Source organism: Augochlora pura, chromosome 7, assembly GCF_028453695.1.
Source record: "Augochlora pura isolate Apur16 chromosome 7, APUR_v2.2.1, whole genome shotgun sequence".
Taxonomy (NCBI): Eukaryota; Metazoa; Arthropoda; class Insecta; order Hymenoptera; family Halictidae; genus Augochlora; species Augochlora pura.
In genome coordinates, this window is record NC_135778.1 from 10,341,900 (window position 1) to 10,366,994 (window position 25,095).

At 39.2% G+C, this 25,095-nt stretch overlaps 1 protein-coding gene and 1 pseudogene across 1 annotated transcript in view; one reads left to right on the plus strand and one right to left on the minus strand.

Moving 5' to 3' along the window:
* Positions 1-623: 623 nt before the first annotated feature.
* The window catches only part of LOC144472437 (uncharacterized), a 155,100-nt gene continuing 130,628 nt past the window's right edge, over positions 624-25,095 (minus strand). Inside the window, exon 7 of the mRNA XM_078185530.1 lies at positions 624-941. Coding sequence (XP_078041656.1) covers positions 912-941 — 30 coding nt within the window. The 3' untranslated portion in view covers positions 624-911. The remainder of the gene's footprint in view (positions 942-25,095) is intronic.
* On the plus strand, positions 8,207-8,589 carry LOC144473074 (programmed cell death protein 5 pseudogene; annotated as a pseudogene).

The window sequence follows — 25,095 nt, forward strand, 5'->3', positions numbered from 1 at the left end:
CAATGGATCAAATTATAATATACATAAGGATTAAATAGAAAAATGTATATAAAATGACTGCCATGGTATTAATGCAACAGATGACGGGATCAAGCGATACGGATATCAGTATTTATGAAGACAGTTTAAAGATGCTACATTTAACTGAATTTCCTGATAGCACTGCTCCAAAGAAAGTACAACAGGCGAGGATTTGTACATTACATTAGTTACTTTTATGACTTGGTAGGTTTGGTGTTAATACAGTGACGGATTTTGTTAAATTTACATTGCCAATATACTGATCCTAGAAAATTTTATAAACATTTTACATAAGATCCCACACAACTAAAATTTTTATTAAAATTCTACTGTAGTATTCTGATTAAATTCAGAGTATCATTTGAAGCATTTGTTCCATGATCTGCCTAATTAAATCAACGATACTTTCAATAAATTAAATGTTATCGCTAGACTGCGGATTTTACCTATTTACGTTAAAAATGAATAATTACAATTCAAAACAACAAAAGGAATTCGTAAGTGTACTACTTTCGTTACATTAAACATATTAGAGAAAGAAAGAGATTCCAAAATGGCGCATGTTAATCGCAGAAAATGCTCATTCCGTATAAATATTCGCAATCTAGTCGCCACAACAAAGGGTTAATTGACCGCCGGAAATGTTGACGAAGAATTTCGGTCGTTCCACTTTCAAGGCGTCGAAATCGAGCGACAAGGCTGCGGCGGTCGCAAACAAGAAACGCGATACTCGCGAGACTTTTTTCGACGGCGAGAATCGAGTCCGCGACTGGAAAGAAACCCGTTCGCTCGCGCTAAGTCTCCATCTTTCTCTCCATCTTGCTCTCTCTCTCTCTCTCTCTCTTCTTCTTCGATCCTCGCAGCCGATACTTTGTAACATTTCGTGATACTTAATAACCCATACTCACGGACGTCGGATCCTGCGAAGAGATGATGCCCGGCCAGCACATGAAACAGAAAGAGGCATCGTTGGTTAGTGTGTATCCACATCGAGGCTCCCCCGCGGTAGCCGTGGAACGTTCAATTTTCAATTTCGCGGACGTTCTATACCGTGAATCTGCTTGATCATACACGGAACGCGACAATTCCGGGGATCTTGGGGCGGAGATATGCTACCTTCACCTTAGTTAATCAAACCCTGCGTCCCGAGTGAAAATTCAAGAAGACTCTGCGTTTCTGTGTTATCTTACTGCAGAAGATTAAAGTACTGCTTTCAAATGTAATTTCATTTAGAGAGTAAACTATTGTTGCTCAAGCGTTCTATATTGGTTTACAGTGGACGAAATTTGTATAAAGACACTAATAATCTTCATAGTAAAATAATATCTGCTTATGTTATTCTAATGTAAAAGAAGTGGGTAAATGACTTTATTTTATTTGTAAAAATGAAAACATTATTTGTACAACGTATAAACCAAAAAATCAGTAATCATGAACAGAACTTTCGGGGGAAAAAGTTTAATGATATGGGCAGCAAAAATATCACTACATAAAAATCCTGCCAGGATGAAAGCAGGTAAATATATAGACTTGTTAGAAGGTAATTTAATTTCATTGGTTGTAAAAAATCATGATGGAAATGTAATTTTTCAATAAGATAACGCTGCTATGCACAGTGCTAAGGAAACCAACAAGTGGCTCCGGCACAAAAATTTTCCACTTATGATATGGCTGACACACCCGCTGGACAACATTCCATAGAGAAAATATGGGTAATCTTATCAAGAGTAGTTTAGAAAAATAATAAACAATACAGCAATATTAAAAAGCTAGAGAACGCTGTAAAGCATGAATGGAATAAAATTATCGCTACAACATTGCAGAAGTTAGTTCGTTACATAAAGAATAAAATAATTAAATTCATCAGCGATAAAAGTGGAAATATGATATATTAGTATTACAATATTTTTGCTTTTTTATAACATTTTAATCGACTGTGCCTGCGCTGTAAACTATACAGCATTTTGTAATTTTATATCGTTTACAAAAAGAAATAAAGGAATCTTTTTTGTTTGTTATTTTCCTATTTCTTATTATTCTCTTATATATTCTATTGACTTTGAATTGTATTATCGGAATACTTAGCTCTTTTTACTAAAGAATATTAATGGGAAATTTTGTCCAGAATATCGCTTCTTCTTCGAACATATCTTAAATTGTTTAATATGACGGAAAGTATAATTAACATTTGTATGGCGGACCTGTTTCTGCTGTCAAAATGACTGGTTTCACATTTTGTATTCCGAAACTGTTATCTTTATAAAGAATCTTCCGCAGGAAATGATTGCACAAAATACTTAATTATGGCCTACATTAAGATAAAAAATCTACATATATTCGGCCTTCTCTTTCCTATCAAGCAACACACGTCAGTCACTTTCAGTTCACGAAATTATAATAAAATAAAATAAAATAAAAAACAGCTCATTTCTCAACTTTTTCTTTTCCTTCAAAGAATCTCTCAACGTTTTCAATTATAGTCTTCAAGGTGTTTGCTTTAGATGCGCCAATTTTCTTGTAGATTTTAATGACACGTTCCAGATTCGATGTTAATTGTTAGAATCTATGTAGTTAAATTACAATGTTTATTCCAGTTTTAATTTCAAAGTCAAAACTATGCAACGTTATATTAAAGCAAAACCTTTCAGAAAGAATACAGAATAAGAGAAAATATGAAGAGTCCTTACGCCCAAAAATAATGGAATAAATTAAATATTTCATAATAATATTAGTCACTCGATTGCTACGGATCTCTTTCGAATCATCTTCTCAGTAATTACACAACACAATCCTTCGTCGATTGTTACATATTCTAATTCCTTTTCGAGCTATCGCACATGACGCTATAAAAACTAGTAGATAGTACCAACTAATATAAATACGCTTTCTTAACCCCTCGCATTACGACTCCTTTCCCGCTGCGTTGATTAGCACTTATTTGCCGTTAATATTTTCCTTAATAAGACCAGCCAATTCTTGTTTCTCATATTGGCATTATGTACTTTCATTTTCAGACTTTGATAACAGAAGAATAAATTTGATTTCGACTTAAAATAAATTAATAATATTCGCGTGATCTACTAAACAGTAGATCTTTCATTTGTATCACGAGTCTGTCTCGTTATCATAGCGCAAGGGGTTGAATGCTAAATTCTCACCTATCACGACTGGTTCTCACGAATCATACAATTTCGACCAACAATATAATGTACGATTTCTACCCTGGAACACTCTAAGAAGGATGGCGCGACTGCAAAAGGAAACAGTACGCGCCAGCAACGAAAATCGATCTCGAAGGTAAAACTCTACTTTGACCATAATTGTTAGGGCCGGCTGGGTTTGCCAATTCGAGTATCGAGAAGGTAAATAAACGGAGCGAAGAATCGAGATTCCGGACAGAGCCGGGCAAACGTTTAATTTTCAATTTCGCAGACGTCCTATCCCCAAGGGGTTTATCCTCGGCCACTCTATCCGCAGTCTCATTATCCATCGAACGCGACCATCGGGCTGCTTACCCCCCTCCCCCGGATTCATAGGCAGGTGAGTACACGATGCCGGCGAACAATCAAGGTGGGGTCGAGGGGAGGCATTATGCAGGAATAATAATTGGATTGTAATCGTCGACGAGACGGAAACAGCCGCCTCTTGCCCCCGTGCTACGTGCCTAACGATCCCGGGTCCGGCATCAGCGTATAAAGACGTTGAAGAGTCGGTCCTCGACAATTTGTTATGCATACCTCGCATGGACGAAAATTGCGTTTAATTCGCCGGTGCTTACGCGGTCCACGGGGGCCGGGCCGGGACCCGAGTGGATTTCGATCGGGGCCCCGCGCCGCATAAATGTAGATGTTCCATTTAAAAAGCCATTTTCGCGTGTTTAGCATAATACGTAATCGCGCGGGTCGCCCTGGACCAAGCCCGAGAGCCCGAGCACGGCCCGACCGAATTATTCCGCGCGGGCCCCGACGTCGTCCATGCGGACGTCGAGGGCGGTTATGTTCATCGGCGTCGAGCGTCGTTAGGCCCCCGAAACGATCTGCCGAAAAAACGGCCGGGATCGATCGAGATCGCGTTCCCGGAACAATTTCAAGCAGCCCCGCAAACGAGCCGAGGAAAAAATCGCCAGTGCCGGGCCCGACAAATTATTGGGCCGCGGTATCGTTGCCGAGTACGGCCGAGACTTAGCCCCGTACACGGTAGCCGCTCGAGTGTCGTACACGTGTACCTTTAGTGAATTAGATGTCGAGCGATCGAGAGCTTTGGTCGCTTCTTGTCCTCCGCGAGACCTGAGAAAACAAAATGTTGGGTTGCTGCTCGGTTGATTGAAAAACGCTGCGGGCCAATGGCTGCGCTATAGTACGGAAATTCAGCAGCGCAATTTCTTTATATCAGTAGTTAACGACACTTTTAAACTGGAAGCGTTGGATTTTCATGTTTCATGCATTTTTCAATAGGTGATAGGGTTTGGAAAATTTATATGACACCATTATGCATATCTAGACAATAAGTATCAGTCATTGTATTGTTCACCCATTAATTACAATATGTGTAGATTGCGGATTTTATGCGTTCATGATAAAAAAGAATAGGTAGGAATATATACCAGTCCATAGAAAGAATGGATATAACGATGCTGTTAGATTGGTTTTTAAACCATTAAAAATGTTACGGTGGAAAATAATATTTTATTTAACTCCTATTTGTTACTATTTGGTTAGGACACTTTTACTTATCTTTTACGTGTAATAAAAAATTCTTAAAGGAAAATTCTTAAAGAGAAAAAATCGACTATTTCAGAATGAGAGCGGTAGGGAAAGATTACTTTCTCATTCTCGCTCACTTTACCAAAATCATTGTCTCAATTAATTAATACCGATAATTAATATAATGAATAATGATTATTAAAATAACAGCAACGTATCAGCCTCGTTACGAAGATTTCGAACATGATCTACTAAATATGGATGTGTTCAATATTTAAACATTATGACAAAGACTGGCTTATAATAAAATATCTTTCTTTGAGAAATATGTTATATGCATAAATAAGTATCGTATCCAAAATTAGGAATAGTGTAACAACTGAGAAAAGATCGGCTGATTGTAGTTATTATTCGTGTATTATATGTCGGTCAGCCATCTTGTTGGAAGTATTGTCTACTACTGAAAAGATGACACAATTCCTGTCGAGGAGCAAGGAGGGTAATTATGTCCTTAATCCAAAAGTCTAGATTGAAAACAAAATGGAAGGAGGAGATCACAGGGAAGCGAGACAGCAGAATGAGATGGAGATAAGAAAAGAAAGAGAGCGAATGAGCAATAATGTGAGACAGTTTGAAAGATAATGAGAGGAAAGACATTTGTTGAGTCGTCATTGTTAAGAGTAGTCGTTGTTGTTATTGCATTGTCATTGTTATTTAAGTTGTAGGAAGTACTGTGCGTTATCGTTAACAAACTGTTACTATTACCGTTCTTGCTAACCAACGTTAATTGTTGTCCATTTATTATATCACCACGCAATTTCGTGGAATTTCCAAACAATGATCCCTACAATATTAAATTATTCCTTCGCTATTAAGTGAATTATTTTATTAAAAATTTCACATAAGCTACCGAACATTTTGTTTCTGACATTCCTTGTCACCGTCCAGCGTCATAAATATTATCCAACTGGTTGAAAAGTGTGCAGAAAGCGTGTTCGTTTGCACGGTTCGTTTCCAAAAAAAGCCGCAAAACGATTTGGGACCGTAAGTTCAGATTGGCACGGGGTTGTAGCGGACGAGGAAGCTAGTTGCGGTTTTCTACGGCCGATTCCTGTCGCGCTTAAATATTCCATCGCGGAGGATGCCGTTCCGCGCGTTTTCAATCACTCCTACGAGTAAATGGGCATTCGGGGCGCGCGTAACTCGCGCCCCCTCCGATATCCGTTTCACCCTCTCGTCGGACAGTTTTACCGCCTTTCGGCAATTCCGGTTGCCAGCCGGCGATGTACGCGTCCCGGGGAAAAATCGTCGCTCGGACGAGCGACCGGATCCTCTCCGCGCCGTGAATTTTATTGCTCTATTCTACAATAGCCGTGGAAACAGTATGATTGCAGTTTTTGCTGTTTCATTTTCTGACTAATTTTGCAGAATGTAATTATGGCAGCGAATACGGGAATAAGAGAAAAAGTCAACGTATAGTTTAGTTGTTCATGCACCTTTTCTGCTAATTTGTGTTAGTATTTTTCATTGACCAGTTTTTGTGATTTTACTTTCAGAGATAATTGAATAATTCTTGCAGCGCATCATTATTTTGAACATCCTGAACAACAGGATACGCACTTTTGTAAAATTTTAAGGAATTAATCAGGTAGCTGCTTTCAAGAAATATGCTCACCGCGAAGAAGTGGACGCATTTTTAAATTAAGAAATGAAAATTAAAAAATAAAACTGTTATTTCATTTTGACTTTTCTGAAAGAAATATGTCTCTTTTATCACGTGTCACTGTGGCGCAATCAAACTCAGTCTTCAATTAAATTGTAATACTAAACTGCGATACAAAATATTAAAACTAAATTTCTCAAAGGTAAATCGATAAATATATGCAACTGCAATTAGTAAACGACTAGTGTCTTGCGAGTTCTAGAAACGGTACATGTTGTTTCATCCGGGAGAGAGTCTCCGCAGTCATTTTCGCAACTTCCACAATTAAGCCACGAAAACTGGCCAGAGTTTCGACGTTTTCACCAGCGACGACGGACAAGCATCGAAGGAGAAAAAAGACGGACATCGGGATTCGCGCGCCGATGGGGCCGTGTCCCCCGCGGATGCTTTCGTGGTTCCCACTAATGATGAAATCGAGCGATGAACGGCGTCGATCCGTGGCAACGGGTCACGGAGGTCAGCCCGCGCAAAAATAATAATCAATCGAACGACCGGCAACCGAGAGAGCCGGCAATTACGCGGTGGCGGCGGTGCCTGTGCTGCGGTTTGCCCGGGCCAGGTGGGACGAGGACAACCAAAGAGCCTCCTACCGCCTCTAATTCGCCCGCGTCCCTCGCCCCCGGCCGCTCGCTCCTTCCGCGGCAGCTCCCTATCATAACCTAACAGCTCGGGACTCCCTCGCTTTATTATTAAAAGTTGAAATTCCGCTGGGAGCCGGGCCGATCTTGCGGCGTACCTCCCCACTCCCGCTCGCGTCTTCTGCTCACCTGTCTGCCCCCTGCCCCTTGCCCCTGCCAACCGCCGTTTTGACTGACGTCCTGTTAAGGAGGTCGACGCGCTCGCAGAGCCTGGAAGCTGCTAGAATTTTTGGTAGGATCACCACCACCGCCACCATCTACCTTCTCTCGCGAGTTAATATTTTTCAAAAGTTCCTCGAGTAGATTCTTAGAGATAATGCTTACACATTTGCATCGCAACTCTAATAACGTCAGCTGTCGTATATAATGCCTGGAGAATGCAAGTTCCTAACATGGGAGGAAACACGCGAACACAATGCTCAATTAAGTCGTTATTTGCACAATCAGTTCTCGTTAGGAACGTACTCGGTTAACCCTTAGAGTACGGAGTGGGGGACTTTAGGTCCCGCAAGATTAGTTTTTCTTTAATAACTTCGTAAATAATTTCTTTCTCTCTTTTTCCCTTTAGGTAGTCGAGTTTTATTTTATTGGATTGGGGAATGAGTTCGTAGCGTTTTTCTATTTTCTCTTATTTTACAACGATTTGTTGCTGTTCGACAAAGTGCGTCATATTTATTCGATAGAGCTGTATCTGCTCTACAAAACTGTGCTAATTTTTTTTTTTTAGTCATTTAATTTGTTATTATTTTTGAGACTGCAGCGGTACATGTTCGGCGACCGAAATAGCAATTCGAGCTGTACGCTTGCAGATGCCAAGGTTTTGGCGAAAAAAATATTCCTTGACGTTTGCTAGTACGGGAATTACCTTATTCCTTGTTACCGCTTGCTTGGCTTTTTATGTATGGTGGGGTATGTTTCAATCCACCTCGAAAAGTTGAAGTTACTCATATTTACATAGCTTAATTGGTATTCATCTAACTTCAGACTTGCAAGAAGCCTTTATATACGTACAGAAGTTATTAACTGCAATTCGTCACTGTTTCGTTATAAATGAATTTTGCAGGGGCATATTGAATAGTAAAGAATTTATTTAAGAAATTACAGTGTAAAGCTGTGAGAAAATGACAGACCTAGCATTAGAAGCGATCAAATAGTAACGATTAGCTCAATAACAAGAACGATATAAGTATGGAAATATTGATAACAAAAACGTAACAGAGGAGAAGAAGCGGGAGATGGAAGAAATGAGAAAATCAATTCTTATTCAAGTATTAGATCAATCAGCCAGGGAAAGATTTAATACGTTAAGTATTGGAAAACCAGAGAAGGGAAAAATGATTGAAGATATGATATTAAATAATGCAGAACGAGGTCGACTGGTAAACTAAATGAAAAAGAAATGATTAATCTAATTGAAAGTGTAAATCAACAAACACAACGGAATAATGTTTTCAAGTTCAGTAGGAGGAGAGCAGCATTAAATTCTGATGATAATGATATATAGTATGTTTATGTAATTTATGTCTTGATAAACAACATTACATAAGTTTGTTACATTTTCAAGCAAGAATTAACGTTATAACACACAGATGTATGCTTAATTAGTTACATGTTCTCATTTTCGACAATATCTGAGTTAATGTTTGTTGGATATCCTATGCATTAACGGTAAATGTGTAAATAAGTACAAACAATAATGCACATAAGTCAAAGCGCATTAATGAATTGATGGCACTGTTGTGATTCTTTTCTTAAAATTTATTGCAAACGAATAAATTGTTTTATAATTCTAAAAAACGTGTAAAACATAAATTACGTTAAGTAATTGGAACTAATCGTGTCGTATGTAGAGTGTTTCAAAATTATGCTAATTCTGAGAAATGTAGAATTCCTCGAAACATTTGAAATAACTTTCTCCTTAGCAAAAATGCAATTCACGGCTTTGTTTAGGAGCTATTAATGAAAAACACTGTTCAATGAGCGGCGAGCTCGGCTAGTGCAAGGTGACTGAGCCAACGAGCGGACAAAGCGAGGTTCCACTTATTGACTCGGCCGCCACGCGCCAGCTGATCTCGCCTCTTACTGGTCACTGTTTTTCGCTAAATAACTCAAAAACGAAGCAATGTATTGCATTTTCGCTAAGGAGAAAGTTATTTCACATGACCTTAGGAACCTCCTAATTTCCTAAAAGTATTATCATTTTTGGACACCTTACACACTGGTAGACACACTTCCAGTCTTCCGAAATAGTACTTTCTCCGAATATTAATGGGAATAACCGTACGTCTTTCTACTTTTTCGCTGGTCCCCTTTCAATAGCTTTATTAGCGTGTAAGATTCAGTGCACAGATCAAAGCGAATCGATAGAAAGAGCATCGTTTCCTCGCGCCCCAAGGAAAACCGGTGAAGTTCCTGCGGTCTCGGGCACGTCCTATTAGCGAAACGAAGCCGATCCATTAGACGGTTGTTCGATGCTTTTACTTTCGCGCGATGCCTGTCTATTACATTCTTGTTCCCGCCGGATTTCGCAGTTACCCACGTCGCGAGGCAACCTTTGTCCATGAGATCAGCCGGTTTAATAACATGATTCAAGGAGCGGCAGCGATCGGCGCATTAAGGTCAGCTGGGTCGAGGTGTATAAAGATAATAGCCCAGCCACCGACCGGCCGGTCTGGCCGGCCAACCGAACGCCGAGTAAGTTCTCCTCGCGTCCAAGTATGTACCGCGCGTGAGAGATTCATTAAGGCTGCGGCGTCCAACTTTAGGAAACGTATATCGCGAATCCCTGACATTTGCGTGATTAAGCCGAAGCTACCTCTCGTGACTAACGGAACGCCGCGAACGAGAATCATTTCTCGTTACGACTAATTGTCGGACGCGCCGTGCGATACCATTACCTCTGTCTCCTTAAAAAGGAGGTAGCGAAATCTGAATGTACAGCGGAAACAACGTTGCAAAAATTGACTGTAATGTGGATCACAATTGTTGATTAAACCTTCCGAAGATTACAAGTAACTCGTATTAATATTCGGACACCTTTTAAAACGCAATAACTTTTTATGTTGTTACTGAAACGATAACAGAAGATTAAAAAATCCATGTTCTTTTAAACGCATAATTTATTTTTTTAATATGAAATAGTGAGTTTTGTTTTATTTTTTCGTTTCAAGTGACAGCGAAACAATATAAGAGAGTACTAATTGTCTATCAAACTAATTAATCCAACATTTCCAAGAAAGTCAAATCATTTAGCTCAGATTTAAAAACGGTATTGCGTTTGAAAAGAGGTTGTCACTGAAGACGTTTCACCATTTATATTGGCAGCTTCATAAAGTAAACTGTTTCGAAATGCTAAATGTGAAACCATGCATTTTTAATCATAGTAAGTTCGACGTCAAACACGCGACACTAACTCGCCAATTTGGCAGAAAATCAGGTGAGTTTACATTCCAACTCGGAGTACGTTGAACAACAATTGTTAACGTTTAAACTATTCTAATTTCGTAGAAGCAGATACTGGAATAGCAATTCCGGAATCTTTTCAACGATTGTTTATTCTTGTGTAAGATACGGTGTTCAAAGAACAATAAGAACGTGGAAAGGGCGAGTTTGTATGTCCAGAAGCGCAAATGCGTTTCGAAGGACCGAAGAAAGGTCGGAATATCAGACGGTTCTTGATGCCAAGCAAGGTCCCCGGAGAAATTCGCGCAGTTTGTACATTAACAGCGGCGGAAATGCAATTATCATTCGGCGCCGCTCGAGGAGGAAGTTCTCCCCGGGACCGGTAGAGAATTCCATGCAACTAACCACTCTCCCGTCCCGTTCAGTTTTTATTTATACGGTGTTCCTCCGGCGAAGCTACCCAGGTTTTCCCGCTCGTTACTCGAGTACCTCCCTCGTGAATCGAATTATCCTCTGTTCGAGCGCACGAGAAAACAGAGGAGGAGAGGCGTGCCGTTTATGACCGCTTTCCCCGATTATTGCTACTTCTGGGAGCTTTCGTCTTATTAGCGCATTCACGAGCGTTTTTCCTTTCTCATTGCCATCATTCTCTCTACGGGTTTTCAAGTCTCGGTGGTTTTAATGTCGGAAAGGGAATGTCAATTTACTCTATCGTGTTTCGTACACTCTGCTTTCCTCTTCGTTTCTGGTTCCGTTCTTCGAATCACTTTATTGTTTGTGACACACTTTAACACGTTGACTGCCGACTATCAACCACTAAAATGCTTACACGGTTAAAACAATTTAATTAATTACAGCGAAGCTAGAAAGTTAATATTTATCATAAGGGACGGTATTAGAACTCTTTCGCATTCGAAACATTCTAGTCAAATTCAATTTATTCAAATATATTACAATAAAAATGAATTTTCAAGATTGGTAAAAAATTAGTGTCACCCATATTTGGGTGACGCGGCCTTCAACGTGTTAAATGTTTTCACGAAGCTATTATGATTATGTAGTTACAAATTTATTTAACCGGTTAGATGCTACAGGCTTTTTGAAAAGTGTATTTAAAGTGGCTTTATGATGTAGAATTGAATTGTAATGAAATCACGGCTCCATTTTTTAATTTCACTATTAAATTTTATTTATTCGTTTAACTTAACCAACTTGCTATACATTGCCGAGTATACTCGTCATAACACAAAATGTTGCGATTTTTTTTCGCGAAGAGTATACTCGTAAAAAATAATTAACTGGTTAACCTTGTTTTGTTACTACAGATCCTTTTTTATTTCTGTTTCAGTACTTTTCATGGAGTAAAATGGTTTGTGACCAAGTTTCGATCATTCTTTGGAAATGGAAATATGTTGCCCTAATTTGAAGCTTATTATGAAATTTTTAATCTCTTCAGAGATACTGCCACGTATGTGTACGTTTAGTTTTCTTAAAATTACAATTATTCAAAGTGCAAAGACAATAAGGATCACTTGAAAAACTATTGGAAAAAACCTCATCGATTGAAATGGAATTGACGATAAATAAAAAAGAAAAAATGAAATAGATTGTTCCCTACTATAAAAAGTCATCCTTGAAGAGGTTAATTAAACGGTACAATCTTCTTTGATATAGTTTAATTATATTCATTGTCTGCGTCAAATTGTTCGAAATTATTTCAAGCGCCTAAATTATTATTAACATTTCTTTCCTATCTTCTCTTTACTTTCAAAGAGATTGATTCATTTATTAATACTTACGTCAATGCTCACGGATGGTTTACGTAACAAAGTTCATTTCTCTTCAATTCTTCGGCCGAAAGGAAATCTGGAAGATCTTTCCAGCCAAGCCATAACCCCAATATACCTCAGCCATAAACTATACTTTGCTTCCCACTCAGACAAAGCGTGGCAATTCCAAAAAATCTAAATGGCGCAGAGTTCGTTTGAGCAGCCGAGAAATTTAAGAGCATCATGAAACTATGAAGTACGCAGCAGCAGCAGCGGCAGCAGCAGCAGCAGTATGGCGGATTGCAATCAAGCGGAGTCGACAAGGAACAATTTATCGGCAAGGATCTAGCGCCCGAGGATCCACGGAGGAGGCTCTGTAGGCAGGGTCGTTCGTAAGTAAATTATTCGTAATAAATGAGCGCGCGTCCTCGAGTGTCTACATCCCGGAGACATTCGTTTACTCTTAATTAATGATCCGCCGGCAAGACGGCGGGATTAATTGCGCGCAATCAGATCTCGATAATTAATTGGCCGGGGTGTTCCTGGCCACTTTATTTCGCGTTTCACGGGGATGGACGTTTAATGCCGAGCGGCGCGAGCTGCGCACGAAACATGGGACCGGGTAAAAATTATTCTCGCGGAGCGTTTACGCGCGGTACGCTCGTAAAACCGCTCGTATCCGCGCCGACGGCCCACCGGTCGGCTCTCGAACAGTTCTCGATTAATCGGGGGCCCCCGGTCGGGAGCAATCAGAGCCTTCCTTCTTCGATCGGCTGGCCTCGTTAACCGGTTCCAGACAAACGCAGATAGAGACGCTACAAATTACAATGGTGTCGGTGTAATTGATCGAATCGCTCGGCGAATGCCGAGATTACGCGGCTGCGGGCCCGTACCGGGCCGAATTCAAGGGCTCGGGGACCCTTCGAAAGGATGACGCAAGAACTTTTTCACGGAACGTTCGCTGACAAATTTTTTGCAAGTATCATCCATGCTTACAATAATGTAAAACCAAGTAAGAGAGTATTTTTGAGTAAATGTCTATAAAATAAACTTATAAGAATAATGAAATATAACAATAAAATTTTATCAACGTGCTGTTCAAAAATCGAATATTATATCATAAAAGTCACAAACAAATTCTCTGTGAATATTTAAAATGAAAGAGGTAATGAAAGAAATGTGCTTCGAAATTCTGTCGACAAAATGAACTTCCGAAACTGTACCATAGTAGCAAAAAATCAAATGTTATACTATTAACTTCTTAATACACGTGTATTTCCATCTATGTCTGTCATTTCAGAAACAATAAAGAAAGTTATAAAGTTTATACGGATCAAAAATTTGCCTTGTTTAGTTAGTATGCCCATGGCAAGTTATTAAGGAGTTAAACAATAGTTTAACAATACTTATAATGTAGCAACTTTTAAACGATTCTATTAGTCCTTATCGTAATAAATTATTTTACGAACAAAAAGTCACAAAACATATAAAGGACAAAATAATTCTACTAAAAAATAGTGTCCATGTATTTTAGTGCTCGCTTCATTTACGATCTTCATAACAGTTAAATTTCTTAATTTTCCAAGTCAACAGATGTTTAAAAAATTATGTAATTTTCATAACCATCGACACGAAAAAAAGCTGTCTTTGTGCGAACCGTGGGAATCTATCGAACCGTTTAAGCTATGAAAAACTAGTTATTGGAACAATTGCTTGACATTAAAACGAGAGTAAGAAGTGGAGGCCATTATGCGGTATAATTACTATAAAATTACGGAACTCGAGCAAGCTGCGACGAATATTCTGCTGAAAATATCCAGCACGGTTTCTTCCGCGGCGCCTTTCTCTCCTGTCCGCTCTTGGTTCTATAGGGGGGCACCGTGCTCCAAGAGAAGCGATATATTACGTAACGCGATGGCATCGCGGTAATAACATCAGATCGTATTCACCGTCTAGGCGAGGAGAACTACGCGAAGATGCTTTATGACACGCGAGAGAGCGAGGAGAAGGTGGAAAAGTCTTTACGAGCTGCTCGCTGCCACGAAAACCGTCTTACCCTCCCACCCATTATTCCGACGACGACGAAGCCGTGGGTAAACTTCCTACGTAAGAGCAGTCTTTCTCATATCATTGTGCTACCTCCTCCACCGCCCACCACCGATGCTCATTGTGTGGAAAAACAGAGACGCGCCATTTCCGCAAAAAAGACTCGCGGAACGAGACCTGACATATTCGGTTCGCAATTAGGGATTATCATGCCAATTCTCTTTCTCGTGGTCCTTAATTCGATCCAACGAATTTTTCACTGAAAAATGTTTAATCGGTCTTTTATCCGCTGTTGCGTTTCTTCCATTTGATTTGATATGCTTTCGAGGTAGCGTATATATTTTAATAATATATTTAATCTTTGGTAGCTTATTTTGAGTCTAGATGTAATTAAGAAATTAGAGTATAACGTGAGATTTATTTTCGAATTTTCTGTGAGATGATTGACATTATTATTATTTATACTTTATTCGCACAAGGTTTTACTGAAGTACTCAATATATCAAGATTTTGTTTTATAAATAGACCCGTGTTGAAGATTTCATTTATATATAATTTATATATAATTTACTATTAACATGAGTGTTAGTTTGAAGTATTAGGACAATAATTTATAGTTCAAAATAATCCTGATAAAATTTGAATGATTAGAAATAAACTTATTTCATCTAAACAGAAACAAAACTTGATTCTCCTGTTATCGAAGTCTAAAAATGAGAGTATATGTACAGAATGTGTGAAAGGTATACGTCACAACTACCATAGCGATATGTCTCCACTTTTGCATCGGTGGAGATGTGTGAAAAAAAATGAACTGTGAAATTTTTCTTCACCTTAGCACTTTATCGACCGGTCATCCGGTCTTAAAAATTTTCGTTTCTATTTTGATTTTATTTATCTCATTAATCGCGAAAGATGTTTAATATTCAAAAATTTATATAATAATATTAAAGCTTGTAGTACAATTCAACACATTTATCTGAATAATAGATAACAAATTAAGGGTTACTATAGCAACCGATTCCCAGACTACCGATCGGGGGGAAAAGCCGATTTATAGGCTACCGGTCGATAAAGTGTTAAAATCAAGGTAGAAGAGTCTCTTGAAACTTAGAATAGAAATCTCTTTCTATTGCAACGTGGGTTACTCATCGAGAAGAACAATAGCTTGAAAGGAACCATGGAACTTAAGTAAACGCTTTACATAAGGAACGAAGTTAAAGACAATATAAAAATTATGTCACAAGTAACCACTTGAAATCGTGGTAGAACCGGCAAAATAAAATACTAAATACTAAATATTTTGTTTTATTCTATATCAAAGAAGAAGTCAAGAAAAAAGAGTAACATTTTACTTACGGCTTTGTTCCGAGAAAACTGAGTTGTCATATGCGTCAAGTTCACGTAGCTTGTAACATAACGAGAAGTAGAATTGGTATGTTATAGCCAGACGCGCCACTTGATTACAAATCGATACTACTATCTTTTTAATTTAATTATTCTCGAAAACAAAACCTTAAATGAAAACACGTTATTTTTTCGCCTTGTTATTTCGTATAGAATTATGTGTACTTTTTAACATAGTTTATTATGTAAATGGTTCACCTGAGATCTATGGGTCCTTTCAGACCATGGTCCCCTCAATAAGTATTATACGTTATAAAGATCGTAACATACAATTTTTATACACCCTGTAAAAAAATCTACAAAAATTCATCATTTTATGAGAAAAATCCTTAATTAATCCTTAATTATTGTGGCCGGTCTATAAAATCGCTACTAATTACATATTCATTCTTACGCATAATTGTAAGAAAAATTGTAAAGAATGGTACACTTTTAACACGACGCTACCAGCGACACACATGTGTGATGGCCATTATTTAATACTTGCATCAAATTAATCTTATGAATATAATTATTTGAAATCATAACACATAGCATGGTATAGCCTCTCATTGATGACACTTTTATAATATTGTATAAGAAGATATGATGTATCTAATACGATAAATACAATAAATATAACTCAACCGAACTTGGACTTAAACATGGATGGTCTGTCGGACTGCTAATAGTGATTACCGAAGTTCCAATAAGTATAATTAAAGGTTAAAGACAAGGTGTTAGTCAACACAGTTGCGAAAGAAATTTTAGTGCGAGGGATCGACAGTGTACACAGATTTAAGTATAATCAATTCATTTTGCTCTTGAAACCTTATTATTTAATCGCCCCGACTCATCTCGACTGTACCTCAATGGAAATTCATTTCAAATAAGTTGCCGCATAAAATTGAATTAGACTTCGCTTGATTGCTTCGGTTGCAATAAAACCGTGTCCTAGTCAAAGGTCCCTGCTTCGCAGCAAGCTGCTTCTGTCAGCGAGTATCCCACAGTTCTAAATGAAGTGAAACAATTGGGGAGTGGTGAATACTTACGAGCAGCTCGGCGCACGCTCGCCGCGCCAGCAGCGGCGGGGTTTAATATTTTCATTCGGTTCTGGTCGCTCGCCATATCACGCGAATCGCAGCCGGCGAAAGGATAGACCGCGATCAATTCAGCAACGTTCACGTTATCAGTCGCGAGGCAGGGGAACTCTTTACGAGAGCCCTGGAAAAGGTCAGGGTTCGTCGGCGCGAACTTCGCCGCCCACGCTCGTCGAATCGTGCGAAACACCTTCGTCTCGTTTCTCTTATTACTTTTCCCGCGGATCGGTAATTGCGTCGGAAAACTCGTGAATGGAACCGACACCGCGCGGAACGGAAAAATTGCGTTACCACCGAACGGCAACGTGTGCTGCTCGCTTGTCCCCTTATTAGAAGCACATTTTCAGTTCGCGTGGGTACCGGGAAAATGACTCGCGATGTAATTACGACGTCAATTATGCCAGGTTTAGAATGGCGAGCGATTTCTATCGGCTGCTCCGGACGAAAACTTTCCTCGGTTTCTGGTGCAATCAATTCGCTGATTGCCGGCAGGAAGAGAGCGAGATGGAGACAGCGTATGGGGGAGAGAGAGAGAGAGTGAAAGAGAAAGAGAGGGGGAGAGAGAAGGATCAGGAGTAAATACGAATCTCACGCTTTCGTTCTTAATAGCGGCGCCCTATCGTACGTGTCCGATCGACGGTAACGACTTCCAGAATAATGTACGAGTTGTAACTACGGCAACCGGGCTGTGTTTTCTTCGCCTCTTTACCGAGTTATGTCTCCTGCGGCTCTTGTACCCAGCGAATGTCGTTCCGCGAACGCTGAAATATTTTCTTTTCCCTGCAACAGGCGTCCCTGCGCCTCGGATGCACGCGATTCCCGATGCGGCACTGCGTCAACTCTCGCACACCGCGTGTCCTTCGTTTTGTAAGTCCACACTTTCGGCAAATGTGTTCGTACAATGCGAAGGAGATGTTCATTCGACTTTATTTCATCGGTCTCTCAACAAGTTGGCGACCTCTTCGAAAATTGTCTACCTGAGACGCGTCTAAAAAGTATACGAGTATACTACCTATTCCAGACATTATATAGAGTTCTTTGTTATAATTATTTATATTTCCGTATAAAATATCGAATATTCAAAACATCTTAGAATTTACAAATATACTTTACTTTGCAATAAAATTGCAATTTAAAAATGTTCCATTTAAATTAAAAATTAAATTGAAAATGTTCTATTTAATTTGGGAGTTGCGAGTCATTTGTGGTATTATTGTTTCACACAGCGCCAGTTTAACATAGTTTAACACATCGATTCCGTGTTTTATATTTCGAAATTCGTGATATTATAAAGAATCTTTCGTAAGAAATGATTGAGTAACGAAAGTGTATTGAAATATATAGTCGGAGAGGAATTTAAGGTTTGATAGTGAAGAAAAACTACAACTCGGTGACTTGTCATAAGTAAATCCAAGTACGATGATCTTCCATTTTAACTTCAGCATTCGAGCGATCGTATTTCATTTCTTCACTCGAGAAATTGAATTCAATGAACGGACTTGAAGCATGTGTGCCAGCGTTACTATCCTTAATCTATTCTTATTCATCTGCAGTCCCATTCATTCAGCTTTCTCAGACTTCATGTACGTTACTCCTATTCCCACTTGATCCCTCCCCCCTTCCAGCATCGGTCGCTTTGTATTCATTCATGTCCCTCTTAACCTTAGATAGACTCCGGAGAAGGTTTCTCGAGCTAAGTAATTACGAAATATCAGCCGCGATTTCTATCATCTGGAATCTAGAATCTGAAATGTTTCCTGCAACGTTCGTACAGCCTAAGAAGAATATCATACATTAAATGGTTAAATGGATTTTGTACGGACTCTTGAAACAAAGGGCTGATTTGTAGGTGTTATAACGATCAATAATCATTGCTGACAATTTTTGTTTGTAATCAAGTTCACTAAGGATAAGAATGATACAATTTTTCACTCGTGTGAAGCAACAGCTGTTATTCTAGTTACTATTAACCCTTTGCACTTCGCTGCCCCCTCTCTGGGGACATCGTAATTCTGGCATGTCACTAGGATGTCTCCTCTCAGGGGACATTAACTTTAATTAATTATTATAAAAAATTAACTTATTCCAGCACAACTTTTAAACAAATGCTTGTTTCTCTGAATATTTCTCTTGAAATGGCACAAGAAATCAAATAAATATATGATAAAATTACTAAGATATATAGAAAAACTACGCCAAACTAATTATTATTATCAAACATGCACAAATCAGAGTGCAATGTAGGTTGGGGAGTGTTTCAAAGTTTATTATACTGCACAGAATTATACAAAATGAAATATTGATTTTTTTAGAAATATATAATTCTCGATGTCAACGAATTTGTATGAGTCCAATATCATTATAATATGTTACTTGGTTCCAAAATTATACTAAATAATATGAGGGTTCGTAAGTGCTTGTTTCTACAACAAAGTAGCTGGTAGCTAACGTCCAGAATGGTTTAGAGTGCAAAGAGTTAAGATATTGAAGGAAAACAATATTAATATACTCGGCATCATTTACAACAGACTTAACAAAGACTGTTCATCGATAAATTACAAAATTGACGAGACGATAAAACGCTTTTCCACTCTTCCAAATAAAATGATTTTAGAAACACTGCAAGGTAATACGATCAACCGCTACTAAACCGATAAATATAATGCAATTAGAATCGACAAAACACGATAAATAACGGAAGCGAAAATATATAGTATTATATAGTATTATTATATAGTATTAATCGTTAAATTGAGTGATAAGTTCGACGTACAATTTTTCAATGTCCAGGAAAGTAATGGAAAAATAAAAAAGTACGAAATAAAATTGAAAGGGGCAAGTATCTCTAAATGTTTGTGACAATCATCCTTACGTCGTGTAAAAGGGTTCGCCCGTAATATTCAGTTATATCAGTTACTAAAATCTGCTAAAGAGTTCAGTTTGTACTAATTTAAGTACTCCCATAAAGAGTTGAACGGAAACCGATAGCGTCGAAACCAATTTGAAAAGCTCCGAACAAGAAATACGGACCGCTGCACTGTACATTTACAGTTAATCGAACATCCCGGCAGCGGATCCACCCCGCAGTTACCGGCATTATAATACCTTGCATAATCATAGACAAATAGAAAGGCGGGGATGGGCGAGAGTTGATAGACCAGTAAGCCGAGTGGCTGGTATTAAACATTTCCAGCAAATCAGCGACTGGTGTTCTGCGCGTCGTCGTTCGGAGATCAATTGAACGGCGGTCATATTCCGTGGCGGGGCGCCGATCTCGACGAGGGGGTCCGAACACAGATCGGACCGAGCCGAGCGTAACCAACACGTTTCATCGGGAACGAACCAAAAACACGTTCCTTTGTGCGGATACAATCGGGTGACCGGCCACCCCCGGCGGAATAATTTCAGTTTCGCCGGTCGGTCGGTCCGCCGACCATATACACACGAGTCTGTTCGTGCGCGAGTATGGGTACCGCGGCTCCCTTCGTCCCCCTCTCCCCCCCCCCTGCCCCCGATTTCATTCCTCCATCCGTGGTCCCCCACCTCTAGCCTGTTTCTGCCCGTGGGCGGAACCAGGATGGACCTAATAAATTGTTTGTTGTAATTAAATGAGTTCGAGGGAATCGTGTAGGGCGTTTTGGAGGGAACCGGGGCCCCGAGCGAGGGGCGGGAGGGGGATAGGAACTCTATATATAAAGGAATAAAGATGAACGGCCTATGGATGGGTCGCTATCTGCGCCGCTGGAACAGAAACACGCTCGTGCCGCGACAGCCCCTGACAAATGACGGCCCGAGCGGGGCTATTGCCGCCGCCCCAGCAACCCCTCCTCCTCCATCACCAACCCCTCTCTCCGAGTATCTCTTTCTCTTTCTCCCTCTTAAGCGGTCTCTTTCACTCGCGTGCGCGCGATCGTTTCGCTCGGCTCATCCTCGCGGCGCGGCGTTACGCTCGCCACGCACCCGAGCCACCCCCGACCGGGCCCCCATGATTAAACAGGGGGAAAACGAAATTGAGCGGCGAATATTCCGCGGCAAGAGAGATACACCCCCTCTCCCATAAACTCTCGATTGGCTGCCAGCGATTCACATCCCCCGAATTCATCCCCGAATACTCGCGAACGCGAGCTGATCCGCGGTCATCGCGGCTCGAGGGTGGAAAGGGAGTTCTTGATCTCTTTGCTTGAACGAGCTTGTCCGGAATCGTTTGTTTTCAACCCTTAGCTACCACCGCCGATTTGTGAGACCGCGACTAATTACTCATTCATTTGTATTGCCCTTGCTGCATGACTAATTAGTCTGTGAGGCTAATTTCTTTCGAATTATAGTATGATGTTCAATTAGTAATTATTATTCTGCGAACTTTGTACATTTATAATAAAAATTAATAGGCGAAGTGTAAAATGCTGAGATTTTAGTAGAATTTAATAATGTCATTGCACTATTTTCTACTTATTAACACGTTCGTCGACCACAATTAGACACTAAAATCCCCACATAAAGAAAGCAATTTAATTAATTAAAATAAAACTAAAAAGTTCACATTTATCATAGGGGATGACATTAGAACTCTTTCGCATTCGAAAAATCGTAGTCGAATTCATTTTGCTTGAGAATATTGCAATAAAAATAAATTTTTTAAATTGGTCAGAAATTAGTGTCACCCAGATATGGGTGACGCGGCGATGAACATGTTAAACTTGTTGAAAAAAGCCGTCTATGTTTTTTTAATTTCTGTTTCTTATAATGCACTTGGACCATTTTTACTTTGCGTAAAGGTCTGCAGTTTTGTAATTATAGAACTTTTTAGAATGAAAATAATTGATTTTAATTTTTTATTTGCCACTTTTAGTTTAGTCTCAAAAATCATTATTTACCACTGAAATTGACTGATTTGCATCTTTTGTTAAAAAATATATTAATAGTCACACGAAATTGAGATAAATCAAAAATTCTTGTTACAAAACAATAGATACTGAATATATTTCTTTTACGGAGACAATTTTTGTGCCTTAAATGTCTTTATCTATTTTCGTTCCTTGATTTTGACAACAAAGATTCAAATTTCATTCGATTTAAAAAAAAAAACGTGAAAGTCACTGTCATTATACAGTATATGTTTGATTTTCTTCGTGCTCTGTTTAAACACAGAACTTTTGTAAAATGAATAATTCAATAAACAATATAAAAGTATGTATCCTTTTCAATCAGTTAGCTGTCTCCAATGAGTACCTATACTTGTAATAAATGACAAGATTACAATGTTATCACTAGTATACTCGTCAAAACTACCTAATTGGTTAGATCATAATAATAACATTCGCATTTAGTAGATCATGTAAGAAATGTTCACCGCGAGTCTGACACGTTGTAATACTGCAAGGGTTTAAAAACTAAGCGAAATTCTGGAGGACCGTTTAACGACGAGTATACATGAGAGAAAAAGACGATCGTGTGTCTCTCTGATGCGACGAAGTGTGAGTATCGACTGGTATCCGCATTCTGTCCCAGCCGACGTGGAAAATTGGTGGAAAGGAGGTAGATCCGTGCAGGGGGAACGAATATCCACGGCGAGTGTTCCGCAGGGCACGTTCTATTTGATTTGCAATTCGAATCGGTCGCGTTCACGTAACGGGGTAGGGGAGACAAGAGAAGAGTAGCACGGACGAGGAGAGGAAACCCGAGAGAAGACGAATCGAAAGTCGCTGCTGAGGTTTCTCGCGGCCCGGGGTGAAAACGCGGCACTCGCAACTATAACTACACGTGCAAATTGATTCCGATTCCTCCGGGCTGTGCCAGCTCCATTGGTTATGAATTAACAGTGGCATTAACTCTCGCTCACAGATGTCTAGATACTACCTCAGGTACTAAACCTGCGTTGGGAAACGGTGAGACTTTATAAGTCTTAACTGTAGACTATGAATTTATGGAATTGTTGCAAAGCAAAAATTTGTTTAGAAATTAACAATATTGTTAATAACGATATTGTAAATGCATTAAAGTTGTTAGAGTTGTTGAGAAAAATAATTCATGTCTATGTGGCTAGCACTTTACTTACTGGAAGGATACTAACGCTTTACCGACCAGTCATTCGGCTGTAAACATTTTTATAATATAAATCTACTAATATTTTTATTCTATTATTATAATCTATTTATTTATTAATCTCGAAAGAAATCTACTATTTAAAAAATTATATAATAATATTGGAGCTTACAGTATTGTTATATTAACTGATTATTAATCGCCATGACAACTAATTCACAAGCAACCGGTTGGGGGAAAAGCCGATTATCGATCGATAAAGAGTTAATACAGTTTTCAATGATTAAACTGTATCTAAGAGAATAATTTTGTAAGGAATTCTAAACGGTCGGTTTTTAATTTTAAAAAAACTATTAAAAAACTGCTAATAGATAGAATGTCCAGTCAGACGATTTCTACTTTGTAAAAAAAGAAGACAATTTAAAGATTTTGAAAAAAATAAAGGCAAATGCACAGAAAGCTTTGTACATCGCCTGCGACGAAAAATTGCATTACCCACATAATCTCTAAACGCGATATAATTTTATCGGTGCGGCTGTGCCCAGAAAAAAGTTTCCCGAAAAAAAATCGCAACGAAGCGTCCATCGTGTCTCGTAAAAATCGTCGATCCGTCGGGGACGAAGATCGAAACCGATTTTCCGTGACCCTTTCATAGCTGACACTGCGAGCGGCTCGCAAAAGGGTGTCGAAAAACAAAGCGAAGCGAGACTACAAAAAAAAAAAAAAAAAAATAAAATTGAAAAGGTGGAACGCGGAAAAGAGATGGATTTATTGGCGGTGCGAGGTCGAGCTGGGGGGATGCCGGCTAGGGAATGGCAGGGGGTTGGGATCCGCGGCTCGAGTGGGAATAGAGGAAAAGAGGCAGAACGCGACGACCGATGGATTTGACAGAAAGCTTTACAAAGCGCTGTCGCTGCGCGCTATTTTGTATTTTATTTTCGAGCGGCACGCGGATTGGACACGGACGTTAACAGCACTCGTTGTAATGCTTTATAATGCCCTGCGCCTGGTCTCTCTCTTGCCAGTCGCGTTCGTCTCCCTTCGGCCAATCCGCGCCGCTGGATAACACGGCCGAAAAGGGGGCCAGCAGGCACACACCATCCGTCGGATTTTTCGCAATAAAATATGAGGACCAACGCCAGACAGAATGTACATTCGAGAGCAATTTCTGGCTTGTTCTGCTATCCAGGCCGTTTCAATATTCGCGGAGCCACCCCGCGATCCGATCCCGAAGTATTACAATTCCTGCGGATTGTCTTCGAGATACAATGCAAGATTTGTGGTGTTGGTTTTGTAAATGATGACGCGAGGGCGCGAATGAATACGATCCTGTGAATGGCGATGGCGAATGTTGCGTATGTTTGTCAAATGTGAGAGGAGCCATCTGTGATTGGTACGGTTCTTGTTTGTGTGGAATGAGTGGGTTGCGACAGACTATTACCGTATCGAGAGCGAGTGTGCGACAAATAAGCATAGAAATAAGTAGAAAACAGAGAGAAGCGAGAGAAAGATATGGCACGGGGCAGAACAATTCTATTCTTGTAGTATTTATCTATTAAGTCTACCGAAAAATTATGTCCGCTAATGTTATTTCATAAATCACCATCGCGCTGGCAACAGGGTAGTTACGATTCTATTAAATTATTCTAATAATACAATAAATATTAGGTGTATACAAAATTTATTGTTTTCTTTCTTTTCAAGAATAGATAAAATTTTCCAATAGACCTAATATTTATCAACTTTTTCTCATAAGATTTGGGCGCATAAATACATTGTTGATGTCGACGTTTAACTCTTAGACTTTTAAAGTCAGCTGTAAGGGTGCTTTAAACGCTGTCCCTTGGGGGATAACTTTTTATTAACCCTTTTATGTGGAAATGTGACAAGACTTGAGAGAAAAGTTGTATAAATTTTGTAGAACATAATTATGTTATTCCTAATGAAGCACACAGATAAATAAAAGTTTTACTTATTAAAAATATTGCGAAAATAAACTTTTCCTAAACGTAGCAAGCAACGATCTATCGTTGTCCAGCTCTCTAAGGGCTAAAATAGAAGATTGTAGATTGAAGTAAATATTTCTCCAATATACTTGCAGAAGTCTAAATTGGCATGACCGTTTGTACAGACACAGTACACGTGGAACGTAACAGTACAAACAAGTCATGCATAAATAGTTAGAAGCGTAAACCTATTGATTCACTTAATGGCTCTTAATGGCGTCAATCTTCATCGCAAACATATTATTCTTCACGATGTGTA